At 39.2% G+C, this 16,778-nt stretch overlaps 1 protein-coding gene across 2 annotated transcripts; it reads left to right on the top strand.

Moving 5' to 3' along the window:
- The first annotated feature begins 477 nt into the window (after window positions 1-477).
- Window positions 478-16,778, top strand: LOC310822900 (SR-related and CTD-associated factor 4-like). 2 transcript variants are annotated; one of them, XM_083695473.1, is made up of 18 exons: window positions 478-615; window positions 2,487-2,570; window positions 2,734-2,778; window positions 2,966-3,127; window positions 3,222-3,339; window positions 3,659-3,792; window positions 3,952-4,104; window positions 4,372-4,421; window positions 4,604-4,706; window positions 4,798-4,917; window positions 5,048-5,133; window positions 5,239-5,429; window positions 5,577-5,677; window positions 5,779-5,892; window positions 6,648-6,804; window positions 6,954-7,051; window positions 13,811-13,955; window positions 15,647-16,778. In XM_083695473.1, the coding sequence occupies exons 1-18, from the start codon at window positions 562-564 to the stop codon at window positions 16,201-16,203; spliced, it is 2,472 nt and encodes an 823-aa protein (XP_083551599.1). In that variant the 5' UTR covers window positions 478-561; the 3' UTR covers window positions 16,204-16,778. The 2 variants fall into 2 exon arrangements, with proteins under 2 accessions (XP_083551599.1, XP_083551598.1); XM_083695472.1 differs by having other exon boundaries at window positions 4,372-4,454.

The following is a 16,778-nucleotide window of genomic DNA, read 5'->3' as shown; positions in this document are numbered from 1 at the left end:
ATACTGTCACTTTTGGTGTTGTTACGAAAGACAAGAAATTGTAATTTAATAATTTCTGGTAAACGTTGTTCTAATTCTGGCCAATTTGTTATACACAAAGCTAAATTCATGGAAACTCCAACCGTATGTTTGATTGTTAAAGTCTCTGGCTGTGATGAAAAAAACAGAAGCAAGGAACCTGCATTATTGAATCCTACCATATGAACTCTTGAGTCCGAAAACCTGTTGAACCTGTTGAGGGGCCCTAGCGACATATAATGTATATCTTTTTTCCCCTTATTTGCTCAGTTTATGGATGCATTTGTCAATATGTGACTGTATTGAATTTTCATTTTTGTTGGTACACACTTTACGTAAAAATATATATATATATATTTTAAAATAAAAAAAATATTAAGAGGGTTGCTAGTCAATAGCAACTTCCGCTAGCGGTTGGCGTTACGCGATGCGAACAGTGCCCTCTCTTTCCAATTTACTCTCCCTGGTCCTGAGATCGGCTTTGATGCGTCAGGTTTCCCTAGCTAATCACCACATATTATGGTCTTGAAATAATATATATTAATGTCGGCACCTCAACGATTGATTATGGATGCCGTTAACGCTTTCAACTTGGAGGTAAGTCGTGAAACAGAAGACTAAAGAAGCTAGCTATGGTTTTTGACGGTAATTAAGAAAGCCTGGCCTGTAATGGCCGAGCTGTCACATAAGCTTTTCTGTTGGAGCTTTACTGCTAGCTTAGCTATCATGGTGGCCTAGCTAGCTAAGATGGTTCATTTGGGATTCCTGCTCAGCTTCTTGCCAGCCAATGTTAAACCTTCTTCACAACTCATTAGACCTGCCACATTGTTTTTTTTTTAGTAAGAATGACGTTAATCTGTCTTTGTGTGGTTAGAGTAGTTTGTTTGTGTTTTTGTAAACCAGTTAACCTCTGTCCTTTTGCCATTTACATTACTAGCCACCTACTTCCTGGCTAAGGCTGGCTAAAACAAGTCAGGTATTAGCTACCAAAAAAAATTGAACAATAAGGAAAATGCGTTTTAACATGCAAATAGGACTATATTTCTTAGCCATACATATATGGTTAAATCAGCGTTTTCAATCAGAATTAATCAATAATGATAAAAAATAATATATACATATGGCTATAGATTTATAGTGCCCTCCATAAGTATTGGTTTTGAAATAATATAGTAACTACACACACTACTGTAAGGTCAACATAGACATTCTCACCTTTAATTCAATGTTGTTTTCGTTCAGATTGGTTTCATCGTTCGAAATTACAACCCTTTTTATACATAGTCCCCCTATTTCAGGGCAACAAAAGTATTGGGGAAATTGGCTTGAGAGGGGTTTCTGGTTAGTCAGTTGCTCCGACGTTACGTCACATCATTTGTGCAGCTATATGAGAGTTGTTAATGTCTAGTATTGATTCTAGGCTTTGGCTTGCTTTTGGAGTCTGCTATTAATGTCTGTCAAGATGAAGACCAGAGAGTTTTGGAGGAAGCCATTATTAGGCTGAGAAATCAGAAAAAAACCCGATCATAAACATCAGAAATCTTAGACTTGCCCAAATCAACAGTTTGGAACATCATCCAAGAAAACAGAAAAAAACACTGGTGAGCTCAGCAAAATGTATAGCTGCCACATGTAACTCCTGACGGCAGCAGCAGAATGAATTCTGAAGAACATCTTGGGGCTTCGTCATACGGCAAGACAATGACTCCAAACATACCGCCATAGTAACTCAGGAGTTTTCAGGGTCAACAAGTGGAAAGTTCTAGAGTGGCCAAATCAATCCCTTGATTTAAATCCAATTGAACATACATTTAATTTGCTGAAGAGGGGACTTAAGGCAAAAAAGGGCAACTGAGGGAAGATGGCTGAAATACAGGCCTGGCAAGGCATCACCACAGAATATACCCAGTGTCTGGTGGGGTCAGTAAGTCACAGACTTCAGGCAGTTATTGCATGCAAATGATTGTTGACCAAATACTAAACATGTGCTTAATTTGGACATTTATATGATTTTTTCCCAATACATTTGGTGCCCTGAAATAAGGAGGACTATGTATACTACATACAATGAGTCATTTCTAAATGGTTAAACCAATCTGAAGGAAAAGAACCTTGAATTAGAGCTGAGAATCTCTACTTTCAACTCATAGTAATTGTTTGATTTCAAATACAAACTGTTGAAGTATACAGCCAAAAGAAGAAAATTGCTTCCTTTTCCCAATACATATGAAAGGCACTGTATAGCATTAACATTCCCTGATAACAGCAGTACTTTTTAAATCATGATTTTAAACGACACATTGTTTGTTTCCCAAATGTGTCAACCCGTATATAAACAATACAGTAATACATTGTTATTACTTATTGTTAGTACTTATTCTTAATTCTTGTAATAATGACAAACTTGCAATAACTGGAAGTTTTGATAGGGAAGTTAATAATTGCTCTTCATTTTCTCTCTTCCCCAGTTATTCTCCATGATTGACATGAAACCTCCAATATCTCGAGCAAAGATGATGTCAGTTACAAAATCAGCAATAAAAGCTATAAAGGTATGTCATGACATTATTGTTTTAGGGCACAATGTGTAAACTAGGTTATTTCTTGCTGGAGGTCCTGGTGAAGTTATTTTATTGTTGCTTAGCTATGATCATAATTCACATAAATCATTGAACCTGATACCATTTCATTTTCATTTCCCCCCCCCCCCATCAGCTATACAAACATGTTGTCCAGATTGTAGAAAAATTCATTAAGAAGGTATGTAATTCAAACATTAAATAATTTATTGTCAACATTGGTACAATGCTATTTTGTATAATGTTGTTGGTACCATATAGCGTGAGAATCATAAGGTCTATAACCAACAAATGTGATAACAATGTTTACCCTTGTCTGTAAACTGGTGTGCATAAAGTGTATTGTTTTCCCCTATCACTTCTTCCAGTGCAAGCCGGAATTAAAAGTTCCTGGTCTCTATGTGGTAGACTCCATTATCAGACAGTCACGCCATCAGTTTGGAGTAGACAAGGATGTTTTTGCACCCAGGTTCTTGAAGAACTTCACAGATACCTTCCAAAACCTCTACCTCTGTCCAGTTGATGATAAGGTGTGTTTTTAATGTTGATGATTGACTCAGTGGAGAACTAGAAGATGATTAGAAATGGCTTTTATAGCATGGTATCCTCTCTCTGTTTTTGCAGAGTAAGATTGTTCGTGTCCTGAACTTGTGGCAAAAGAATGGGGTGTTTGACATGGATATCATTCAGCCTCTGTTGGACATGGCTACTGGGCCATTTGTGGTTGGCAGCACACACGGAGGTAGAGTGAACTCATCACCACATTAACCACGTTAATTTACATCTCATTATGGTATAAATTCACACTTGTGTTTGATTATTCCCCTTGAAGATTAAACTCTGTGTACCACTGCTTTTGAAGAGACTGTTTGACAAAGATTATGAAATCCATGTTATCCCATCCCTCTAAGCCTATTGATCTCCTACCCCCAGTGCTTGCACATTGTTCTATAGCACTAGCTCACCCAATCCAGCTGATCAAGGGCTTGATGACTAGTTGAATTAGGTGTACAGGTGGAACGGGGACACTGTCTTAAGGCATGTTCCCATGCCCACCACAGGAGTAGCTGCCACCCAAGCAGAGACCCATCCTCCTGTCACCAGTGCCTCTGTAGTGTCTCCCCTGCCCCAGCTGCACAACTCTGATGCCTTGGCTGCTGTGGCACAGCTCTTCCAGTCTTCACAGGGTCAAGAGGTGAGCTAGAGGACAGGAAAGATCTACTGTGAAATTCCTCTTCATAACTCTTAATCATGCCTGTCACTTTGGCGGTGTTTACATTTATCGAGTGGAACATTTAGGCTTAAACATTAGCCCTGGTTCAATACTGACCTCTGTATTCCCTTTCGTCACCAGTTGCAGAGGTTGCTCCAGAACTTCCAGCAGGGAGACATGCCACAGGCCCCTATGATGGCTAACACCATCCCAGCCCATCTCCAGATGACGGCTACAGCCCAGCTCAACCCACACAGCACGCAGCCCACAGAGCACAGGAGCTCATTAGCCAAGGTAATGGATCAGCCCCTTTTTGTCTGCTATTCTCAAGCTAAACCCTTGGCATGTGTATTTAAGCTTAATGATGCTATTCACTACCACTTTATATTACGGTTGCCTTTATAAAGGGTTTATCAAGGCTTTACAAGTTGGTGTAAAATTATAAACATTATTTAAAGCACTAATAGCAACTCTATCAATAAACTACTTAAAACCCTTTATATATACCACCTTAATATAAAGTGTTACCCACATTTCTGACGCTTATTTGTCTTTTTTCAGAAACTTCTTGACCGTTTTGATTATGACGATGAGCCAGAAGATGTGAAGAAGTATGAAATGAATAGCACTGCCCCTCCACACTTGTATGTTCACTTATGTACTTAACTTTATGAACCATTTGATATCAAACTTAACACCTGCTCTATTTCATTATCTTGCCACTGTCTTTTTTCAGAGCCAAATGTAAATGTTATTGCCTCATTATGTATGTATCACATTTGTGTTATTAAAGAGGAGTTCCAGGAAATATGTACACCCAGTTTGTTGGTCAGATGCCCAACATGGAGCATTTTCAGCCCCAGGTGATGGGCAACACTAATGCTGCAGGCAACCAGGTAATAGCTCTGTAATTCTGTCTTACTTGCCATGCTGGAATGTCCTTTCCAGGTTTTACCTTTTGTCATATCTCTGACTGTCCCCTCTTAGCTCTATGGGGGACTGATGCTGGGTGGAATGCAGCAGCTAGCTGGTGTGTCTCAGATGATCACAGGTGGATACCCTCCCCTGAATGAGGCCTATGCACAGCAAACGGCACAACAGTCCCAGGTACACCTCCCATCTGCTTATCTGTACAGGTTATTTGTGGGTTGTTACAGTGATGTGATGTATTATGGTTCTCCCATGTGTAAAACAGTTTCAGGATTGATGCATGTCTTTCTTATCATTGGCTCCATAGGGAAATTCAAGAGAAGATTCTTCTATGAGGAGGGATGGAAAGCCACGAGGTCACGGCAGAAAATCAAGATCCAGGTCTGGCTCTCGGTAAGAGGCGAGGCCCATGGTGGATATCTGTTGAGCAAATTAAGGATTAGCATACTCCTTATAAAACAGGCTAATTTGTTTACCATACACACTATCTGTGTCTAGATCGCCACGGAGGAGGATGTCTAGATCCACCTCTGGCTCACTGAGGTCACGGCAACGGCGCTCTCATTCCCGCTCCAGAGAACAACGGTTGCACTCCCCCCGCTCTCGTTCTCAAGAGAGGAAAGAGAGAGAGAAAGATCGAGAACACAGACAGAAAGGTCTGCCCAGCATCAAGAGTCAAACACTCAGTGGTATGTGTTAAAACATATTCAAGTGATCCTGTGAATGGAGAAGTTAAGTTGCTATGCTGTATGTTGTTTGGTTTTACTGAAGCATCTACAACCGTTCCTGTCTCTTAAATATTTGATGTTGCTTTACTGTTGGTTTTCTACATGTAGTTTGCAGTACTACACTCTGGGTGGGTCAACTAGACAAGAGAACTCAACAGCAGGATGTTACGTCTCTGCTGGAGGAGTTTGGCCAGATTGAGTCCATCAATGTAAGTATGAACATACTGGAGGTTATTGTGAATTGTAATAATTTTTGTATTGTAATTATTATGCTAACTGATGCCCCCCCCCCCCCCCCCCCCCCCCCCAGATGATCCCTCCCAGGGGGTGTGCCTACATCGTCATGGTTCACAGACAGGATGCTTACAAAGCCTTGCAAAAACTCAGCAAAGGATCTTTCAAAGTTAATCAGAAAGCCATTAAGGTATCGATCAAGCCCTTTACAGCTAAATAGTTAATTTCTTTTCAACAGTTTTAAGATTTTTTTAACCATATCTACGTGTTCTACTTACCATCGATCAATGGTTACTTTTTTCTTCTTTTTTTTAATTGTATTTATTTATTTATTTATTTTTAAACCTATCTGTGCTGTCAATCTGTATTTTTCTCATGAGCCTCAATGCTACTGCAAGTACACAGGGCTGCATGTTCGGTCTGTCCAAAAAGCACCCAACTAAACTCCACATGACACTTACAACTAATAATAAATATACACTAATAATAAAGCAGTGGCAGTCCATCGAAGCTAATTACATTTTTAATACCATCACTTTGAAGTCAAATCAACGTTCACTCCATTACTTTGTGCTGGAACTTATTTTTTCTGTTGAAGTACACATTTGTGTCTCTCTGCACAGCAGCTGCAGAGCAATACGTTGTAGCTACACTCAGGCTGAGACAGTGATGGTATTAAAAACCTAATTAGATTAAATGGACTGTCAGAATAGGTAAATATGGTTAAAAAAATCCTGAACCATTCCTTTAAGCATTAGTTCATGATTTTGATTATTTTTTTAGTGTTTTTCACTCACATTTTGTCAATCAATCCAGACATGTAACCATATTGGGGTTATTTAGGAACTTGCAGCTGCATTTGAGTGAAAACCTTTTTCTTTTTTTTTTGGCTATATAAGTCAAAATCATGGACTCATCCCTTAATGGTATTCTATCCATGTCTAGATTGCTTGGGCTTTGAACAAAGGTATAAAGGCAGCGCACAAAAAGTTCTGGGATGTGGAGCGGGGAGTCACCTACATCCCTTGGAGCAAAGTCAAAGTGGAGGAGCTGGAGAGCTGCCGGCAAGGAGGCATGCTGGACATGGAGACACTTAATCCAGGTAACCATCTGACTTCTTGTACAAATTTTGTTAGGTGTTCTTTGTGTAGGCCTAGATATGGAACGTGTTATTATGGCCTGATAAGGAGCTACGTTATACATTTATATTGCTCACATTGCCTCCCTAAATGTAATTTCCCTTTCACTCAGTGTGGAATGGCACTGTGAAGGACCAGAATAAGGCAGGAGTCAACAATGCATCCCTGGAGAGTATAAAGTCAGAGGGATCGGTCACTGCTCATGTACAGGTAAAACTCAAAGGGTTTCTCATGAAACCAATTACATGTCATGTTTGTTTGTTAGTTATGTCTCCTCTTGGGAGGCAACAATTGTCACTAGATTATGTGCCTTAGTTTAGTTGTTTTATTTGGGGTTTATTGAAAAGGCGAGTTTTTCATTTTTCATAGTTGCATATTTATATAACTTCTTTCTTCAATACACAAATGCAATAAAGTAGTTTTGTGAAAAAAAAGAAATAAAAAAAAAAGATTAGTACAATGGATGACTAGTATTTTCAGGGTTTCCCTCAACTTGATGCAATGCTTTGATTCTTATCCTTCATGTGTCCATCACCTGTATCATATAGGCCTAGTATTCCTTATGAAGGCAAGTTGCTTTAATAATCTGCATGGTAGGAGCCAGTTTCATTTTTGGGTGTGTCACAATACTGACAAATAAAGGGCAATTTTGCCTGTCAATACTACTGTTCTTACTTGATATGTCATCAGAGAGGTGCCTTAACTAACTTAATTCACACTTAAATATACTGTTACTAAATAGTAACTGATTTGTTTCTGTTATGGTTCACATCGATGCATTAGCATAAAAAGTTTATCTCGTGAATATGAGTTCCAGGTAAGGAGTTCCCTACAATTTGCTGATGCCACATGGTGTGAGCTTTGCTCTTTGTCCACATTTTTCGCTGTGTCTTCTACTGTACATCCTTTTGACGTAAAGACTTCCATATCAGCTGTTGTTGCAAGTGCACTTGCAAGGCAAACATTTTTTTATGCTAAGTTTGAAGTTCCAGTATGTAGATGTTTGCTTTAAAATAGTGCTATATGGCCATTATAAATCGGTAGCCATCAAGGAATGAGATCACATGATGAAGAACGTTCAGTGAAGAGTGCTATATTAGCACAACGTTGTGTTATCCAAACAAAGCGTTTTCTAAAATCTAGTGTCTGATAGGACACTGGCCTTTACGTGTCTATTTCATGTTTGGTTTGTTTAAAAGGATATGCACATGTTTGGTGCTATTAGAAAAATACAGTAGTATATGCACGTTTTAAAATGTTCAATGTGACCAGCGGGGGCAGCAACACGCAAAACTACATGCTGGACCTTTAACTGATCATGTACTAAATCCATTAAAAAAACAAGTGTTTAAAGTTAAAGAACAGAATTTCATTCAGAGTCTGGAAAAGGGGCTCTACTGGAGGAGAAGAGTACTCTCTGACTCCTCATCACTCTTAACAAGTGCAACATCATGCTGTTATGGGTAGGCTTCTAAAGTTTACATGCTGCTATAGAGATATGACATGCAATGTAAGTTTGAATTTTGTAACTGGCATGGATGAGGCAGAATTCCATGATGTCATATAGGCTTATTAACATTGAAATGACATATTTGCCTTATATCAAGCCTTGATATATGCCTTGCATCAAGGATATGAATAGGTTGTACCATGGACAATATGAAATAGTCTGTTCTTAGTTCTTTTTAACTAATAAAAATGTATATTGAGGACCAGAATTAGCTTCCAACTATATGATCATGTTGATGTGATTGTTTCGCAGTACATTAGAATGGGGTGGTGATGAATTCCTCTAAGCATCCCCTGTTTTCAACACCACCTTTTGGCTTCTGGGGTATCCGGTGTTCAAACTCTCTCCCCCCATCTGGTTCCCTGGGTTGAATGGTGGTTAGTCTGATTTTTAATCCTGTCTACCGGCCTACCACACAATCATGCCGAAGAATGGTTTGTTGCACCACACTACTACATGCAGGGGCGTCATGCAGTCAATATTTTAGACGTGGGCACCAAATACACAAGGAAGGAGGGGAGAGGTCCGCTGCGGGGCTTTGTCTAAAATATGTCTATTTTCTGCATAGGTCATCTAAGCATACCCGTTTAGCTGTTAATGGTAATTTTAATTAATAATACACGTGTTCTTTAAGAACTTGTATGCCTTATGAGTTTAACTGTCTTACTTGTATAACTTATAATATAACCCAATAATTAAAGCTATTTTAGCCAATTGTATATGACCAGTCCAGCGTGCCCCTTCCCAGGTGTTTTTAATAATAATTACAATAAAACATGGGCATAAACTTTAAAGTATAGTTATTTTTAATGTGGGGAAAAAAACAGGAAGAATCTGAGGGGGCACATGCCCTTGAGCAAGACGCCTCTGACTACACATTTCAGCACCTTGAATCTCCCAGATGATCTCAGTGTTAGGCTATACAGTCAAACTAACTCTGCTACCTTCCCCCCAACTACTCTATTGAAGTTTTCTTTATGTTCTCAATTGGCGTCTTATTTCAGTCAATCAAACTTGACATGCCTTGACCGTATTAGCCAGATAGCTTGTGAGGATAGATGAAAATGACACCCATTAAATTACATATGGTGTTAGCACTCTACTGTTTTAACCTCTATATAACCTCTATATCTTTTGTTGCAATTTACTTAATTACTAGGTGATGTGGCTTGCACAAAGACTAGAATGTTTTTTTGGTTGTTTACTGTAATCCCAACCTCATGTACTATAGTGACACGTGCAACAAATAGTGCCTCGATCATCAGGCTGTCATGAGGCCTCACAAAGGTGAGTGTTTCTGGAAATGATGGAATTTGGATATCGGATGTCCCTCGTTTGGACAATACTGAGGAACCCACCAATGGCTGAAAGGTAATCGCTCTCTGTCGCCCATTGGAAGTGACCTGGTTACGTATGTCTACATCTGCATCCCGTTGATCCTGGCAGACTGGATAGAATCTTTACTGCACTCAGTATTCTCGGACCCAATTGTGTAGAGCTGTCTCCTGAGGCTCCTACTGTGGGCCACACTAATGGTGGGTAATGGAAGAAAACTTTTTTTTTCTTTTTCTTTTTTTTTTTTCCTATGTCCGGAACACTCATAGCATGTAAATAAGAATTGATAAATGACTCAGACTAGCAGTGCTGTCATTCAGGCCATTAATAAATATTGTCAAACTGTTCAAAGTTAACATGTAGTAAAAGCACACATTTTCACTTAAGTGCTTATACAGGAATTAGGTTAATCACCAAATGACATGACAATGGATGCACACCTGTAGTGGGAAGAACGATAATACATAAGGTACCATGAGGGAATGTGGTTTCACTGAAGCGAAGACTCTGAGCCAATCACCCCTCAGGGTTGTGGGTCTGCTGCTCGGATTCAGAATACAGCATATGGGCTTCCCTCAGTGGAGCTCTTCCACAGGAAGTTGGGGCAGCAGGTGTCCTGGATCCTTTGCTGATGGAATCAGAGACCTGGGTAAGATTATACCCCCACTCCCCAACCCCTCCCCGCAGTGGCCTGAGTACTGTTGCTCATGTAAGAGCGAGGTAACTCAGTGTTATGTTATTACAAGTGTATGTATATGAATGGTACTTTGAGATGAGCACAGACATTAAACTGAACAAATAAACGTCAGAGGGCTTATGTTTTGTTTGGAAGTCGCGTGCCCTGATTTGGAACCTATTGAACTTTGCCAACAGGTGTTCCAATTTGAGGTTTGACTAGATAAGTACATTTTAGTTTCCTATAGATAAAAAGGTGACAATGTAGTAAGGATAACATTATTGTTTTTCCAGTCTAATATTGTGCTTGTAAAACTAGGCTAATTCATTTGTTGATGGGGGGGGGCATTAAAGCAGAATTTTACTCTGTAATCCAGTTCATTTGTTGTTTTCATTATTCAATAGTAGACATTCACAAAAAGTTGTTTTAAAACAACCTCTTTGAGTCAAGATATTTCGCTTTGAATGCCCTCATCAGTCCAGATGTTCCAAATTGCCCATTTGATTCAATTCCTACAACTCCCAAGATTCCCCTCCCATGCAAGGTCCTTCTGTTGAACAGCGCTAGAGCTAACACGTGCTGCTCTCTGGGAATCACTGGCATGGTAGAGCAGGGCTTGGAGTGCAAAAACTCTTGTCTGACGTACTTTAACGCAGTATGACACACCTCACGTTTTGATAGCTATGATGCAGCTGCATGCAAAATGATGATAGTTGGAGACGGTGCATTATGGATTGACCAGAAATACACATGAAAATGGATTTCGGGTGAACTTACCCTTTAAGGAATATGAGGCAAAAGAACAGATTGTCACCTTTTATTTGGGGGTAGTTTTCTGATTTTACTATAGAGAACTTTGGTGTCCTCTAGTACCCAAATGATTTACCCCCAAATTAAAGGTGACAGTGTATTTCTGCCATATTCAACATTGGAGCTGAAATCCAAATTGCTGGAGTAGAGAGCCCAAAACCCATGTTTGTCGGCACTGTCCAGGAAGGCACAGTATAGGGTTTGTTAGCGCTCTGCTGATGTAGCCCGTTGGCACAAATACACCCTAATCTTAAACTGCATTTAGATCAGTGTTTATGGGCACCCTCATCCTGCATAGTTGTCTGCAGAGATGTGACTTACATTTATTCACACAGTACTTTGTAAACTAATCGCAAAGTACTAAGAATGAGACCTGCACACCTGTGCTTAGAAAAGTGAGCCATACAGCATCTTACAATGTTTGCAATATTTCTGCCAATTGATTGTCTTCTGTAAAGAAAAGGAGGGCAAGTTTATTTTTTTGGCTTTGATTGGCAGAACATTCTAATTTACACTTGTATGTATGTGTAATCTGAAGTAGAGATCATTATACTTTATTCATTCTGAACTAACAAACGATTCAGTGCCTCTATGAAATCAAAGGTAATACAAGTTTACAAGTCATGTGGATGAATTTAAATAAAAAGGAAGGTTGGTGATAACCTTATTTAGCAATAAAAAAACTCAAGTTACAATGTCCCTTCAGACACTGATTGGAGAGCTTGTGTCAAATTACATAAAAGGATTTGTATTTTAAGTTTTTAAAATGTTCCTCATCAGTCGTCGTCGTCCCTCAGAGCTATGTAAGAGCTATATTAACCATTAATTTACTGATCCTCTTGGTTGCACAGATATAATTCCTGGGGAAGGGGAATTGGACACTAAATCTATATTGTGTAGATAATATCATGTCTTTGTCCATTTTAATGAGTGTTGATTGATAGGGAAGCACTAATGTAATCAATGTTTATTTTTTCAAAATAGATTTAATTGTTAGAGTTACTGTTAAGAGCAAATTGATCAAGCTAATGAGTAAGATTCCTGAAGACCCGTTGTGCGAAAGCTCTTTTAATAATGTATGTCTAATGTAGTTATTGGCACATGAAGCAAATAGTTATTAGTTTACTGTCTCCCTAGTCAATGATTTTGGGGAAAAAAGTCCACCTCTGTGTACACTGCTGTTACATCTATTACTACATCTATTACTACAACTATTTCTGTCTGTAGACCTTCTGCCATGATCAGAAAATGACAGTAGCAAATTGTATTTTATTTTGTGTGTAGGAAACATGCCAAAGAGAACAAAATGACACCTGAAAACAGTGACACCTTCCTCTCTCTAGTAACTTGCTGTCAGTGGTCATTTGATGCATTGACTTGTATTTGCATGTCACATCATTCTCAGTCAGCTCAGTACAGCTGTTTCATACATTGGTGTGCATTGCTTATTGTGCTATACAAATCATTTAACAAATGAAATTCTTGTTATGGTCAACATAGCATTCTTGAAATGCGTGAATTCTAATTCTATGTCTATGGTGGTTACCTATCCTAGAAAATGAAGGTAAGGCCCATACAATATGCCTATCAGATCATTTGATCTACTAGTATGTTGTCATACAATACCATGGAAATTAAAAAAACATATTTTACACTGACTATCAAGTTGCTAAATAATAAAGATTGGAAACAAAGCAAGTGATTAGGATACTAATCATTAAAGGTCTAATCCTTAATGTTATTCAACCAAGTCTGCTACTTGTTTTGATATGAAGTTGCGAGATGGGGCTAAGGAAATCTCTGACCAATCTCAAATTCACGGAGCTGTGGATGCAAGGATGAGCAATCCATGTTTGAAATTATAGTTTTAAACATATTTCAAAGCCATAGCATTGTTTGAACACTTGCTTATAAAGTTTATTAAAAAAGAAGTGTTTTTCATATTCAGATGATTATTGATTTTGTATCTTATCATTTATTATCTGTTTACTGTAATATGCAGAGTTCCAAACAGACATGGACATACATAGTACATGTTGTATGTGTGTACATGTCTTTATGTTTGTTATATCAAAACACTGGGTGATTCATATTGGCTGTACAACAAGAATATGTCAATATGAGATAAATGGTTATTAGTTTGTTAACGGTTTGTTTGTTTACAAACGCTTTATTTACAAACAATTAAGACAAATAACCTTATTTTCGATTATGATAAGGTAAGACTGTTGTACTTAGCTCATTAGGCGTTTATAAGTCGTGTTCTTTGAGAATCAATAAATAAAGATGACCCATATTGTACCTTTAATGAAGGCAATCTAAAGACGTCACTATCAATTGCCAGTTTATGACTTGGAACTAATACACTTTGAGGTACTGTATTCTTTCAACATCAGTAACACCTCTGGGTATGTTCCCTTGTATTGAGCATTGTGTAACGTGTTTGTGATGTGTATATGTTATGCCATAACAAATGTACAACATGTATAATGATGTATGTAATATGTTTTAATGTGTATTATGTAACTTATTTTCATAATGTAATACTGCAGAACTTGTGTAAGACACACTTCTCCTTCAAGAACAATAAAGTTTATAATCAATATGCAATATGCCTTTTTTTGTGTGTATCTCTCAGGTGCCCCCAGTCCTACCGGCAGGATCCATTGGAGGTCCATCTGCTTTCCCTGGCTCCATGGTTCTGCCTCCCCCATCCATACCTCCTGGAGGACCCCCCCCTCCCTTCCTGCCTACAGGCTTTGACCACACAAAAATGCCTCCTGGTAAGACCATAGGATCAAATATATGTTTGCTTTATGTTAGGAGGTAATTGATATATATACAGTTAGGTCTGGAAATATTTGGACAGTGACACAATTTTCATAATTATGGCTCTGTACACCACCACAATGGATTTGAAATGAAACAATCGAGATGCAATTGAAGAGCAGACTTTCAGCTTTAATTCAAGGGGGTTGAACAAAAATATTGTATGAAACGTTTAGGAATTGCAACCATTTTATACACAGTCCCCTATTTTCAGGGGCTCAAATGTAATTGGACAAATTAACATAATCATAAATAAAATGTTCATTTTTAATACTTTGTCGAGAATCTTTTGCAGGCAATGACTGCCTGAAGTCTGGAACCCATGGACATCACCAAATGCTGGGTTTCCTCCTTTGTGATGCTTTGCCAGGCCTTTACTGCAGCTGTCTTCAGTTGTTGTTCGTTCGTGGGTCTTTCTGCCTTTAGTTTTGTCTTCAGCAAGTGAAATGCATGCTCGGTCAGGTTGAGATCAGGTGATTGACTCAGCCATTGCAGAATATTCCACTTCTTTGCCTTAAAAATCCTGGGTTGCTTTTGCAGTATGTTTTGGGTCATTGTCCATCTGTACTGTGAAGCGCCATCCATCAACTTTGCTGAATTTGGCTGAATCTGAGCAGATAGTATATCCCTAAACACTTCAGAATTCATCCGGCTGCTTCTGTCTTCCGTCACATCATCAGTAAACACTAGTGACCCAGTGCCATTGGAAGCCATGCATGCCCATGCCATCACACTGCCTCCACTGTGTTTTATAGATGATGTGGTATGCTTCGGACCATAAGCAGTTCCAAGCCTTCTCCATACTTTTTCTTCCCATCATGCTGGTACAGGTTGATCTTAGTTTCATCTGTCCAAGGAATGCTGTTCCAGAACTGGGCTGGCTTTTTTAGATGTTTTTTTGGCAAAGTCTAATCTGGCCTTTCTATTCTTGAGGCTTATGAATGGTTTACGCCTTGTGGTGAACCCTCTGCATTTGCTCTCGTGAGGTCTTCTCTTTATGGTAGACTTGGATAATGGGCCTTTTCAGGCCTTTTTGTGTTGCCGAGCTCACTAGTGCATTCTTTTTCTCTCAGAATGTATCAAACTATTGATTTGGCCACTCCTAATGTTGTCACTATCTCTCTGATGGATTTTTCCTTTTGTTTTTGCAGAGTAAGGATGGCCTGTTTCACTTACATTGAGAGCTCCTTTGACCGCATGTTGTGCGTTCACAGCAACAACTTCCAAATGCAAATGCCACACTTGAAATCAACTCAGACCTTTTACCTGCTAATTTGATGAAGAAATAACAAAGGAATAGCCCACACCTGTCCATGAAACTGCTTTTGAGTCAATTGTCCAATTACTTTTGGTCTCTTGAAAAAGAGGGGGCTACATATTACAGAGCTGTAATTCCTAAACTCTTCCTCCAATTTGGATGTGAATACCCTCAAATTAAAGCTGTCTGCCTTTAAGCCCATATTCATTATATAATTGTAACTTGAATATGTTTTGGTAAACAGCTAAAATAACAAAAATTGTGTCAGACTCCAAATATATATGGACCTAACTGTATATTATGTATATACTGTATCTATATAAGGAAATATGTTGTCTTTTAACCTTCACTGTTCTAATTCAGATGTATGTGTATTTTGGTTTGCAGGATTTCCTTCTCCAGTAGTAGGAGCTGGGAACACCACAGAGGAGGCCGCTAAAGACCCTGCAGGAGGGATTGGTGCACCTTCAGATGTGGGTTCTGACAACCTTCTGGGTTCACCTGGAGGGCCAATGATGAGTCCTCAGGGCCCAACAGGCCTACTTGGTCACAGGCCTGGTATGCAACCTTTCCACCCTCCTGGACTACCACCCCCTCACCTGCAGCCTTTCCTCCCACCCCCAAACATGCCACCCATGCTCCCCCAAATGATGCCCAGAAGTCCCAACCGAATGTTTCCACCTGGCAGGTTCAGAATGCCCATGTCCCATCCTCCCATGGCAGACTTCCCGCCTCATGGCCCTCCTTTCCCCCCTGGACCTTCTATGGGGCCGAAGGAGGATGATTGGGAAGAAAGACGCTTCCGAAACGATGGGCCAGGATTTGGGCGTGAACAAGACAGGTTTGGAGAGCGTCCACCATACCAAAGAGGTGGTGGTGGCAACGGTTGGTCAAGGGATGCAGCGGAAGGGAGAGACCACTTCATGAACCGCCATGACAGATAAAAGTGATAATAAAGCAGGTGGAAGTTGAGCTTCTGGGGTCAAAATCCAGATACCTTATTATAGAGCTTCTGGGAGGCAGATGAACGGACTCCACAACCCTGTGGGCACAAACATTGTGTTTGGTCTATCTCAACCTGCTAATAATATTCGCTGTTTCAAAGACATAAAAGACACTAACTCAGTGAAATGGCAAAAAGGCATATATCAAAATGAAAGCCTAAGGAAATCTAATTTTGAAGTCACTTCCTGTGAATAACTTACTACTTTTTTTTTTTGTCCTACTTTTGAGCATGTTTTGCCAGGGAACCACAAAGATGCCATTTATTGCTGTAAATACTGTAAATGCTAATGCTTCCCAATATAATTTTTGTACATTTTGGATTTGTGTTCAGTTTTCACTCAAGGCTGTAGGGCAATTAGAAAAAAAAACTAATGCTTTGTTGTAAATTTCTCTGGTTTGGACCTTAACACATCACATTTGTATTGATGGGATATGCTCAAACTTGAAAATCTATTCTTTCCAAATTTTGATCATTAGCAGTTTGTTTTCAGTAAACTATTTTTGTACAAATCAA

The sequence above is a fragment of the Argentina silus genome (assembly GCF_951799395.1).
Source record: "Argentina silus genome assembly, chromosome: X".
NCBI lineage: Eukaryota > Metazoa > Chordata > Actinopteri > Argentiniformes > Argentinidae > Argentina > Argentina silus.
Note: the sequence above shows the minus strand (reverse complement) of the source record. Positions and strands in the feature narration are given on the sequence as shown.

Excerpts from the sequence above, each read along its gene's own strand:
- LOC310822900 (XM_083695472.1), top strand. The coding sequence starts at position 562 with ATGTCGGCACCTCAACGATTGATTATGGATGCCGTTAACGCTTTCAAC. Across the intron at positions 616-2,486 it reads TTAACGCTTTCAACTTGGAG|TTATTCTCCATGATTGACAT; the intron begins GTAAGTCGTGAA and ends TCTCTTCCCCAG. Across the intron at positions 2,571-2,733 it reads CAGCAATAAAAGCTATAAAG|CTATACAAACATGTTGTCCA; the intron begins GTATGTCATGAC and ends CCCCCCCATCAG.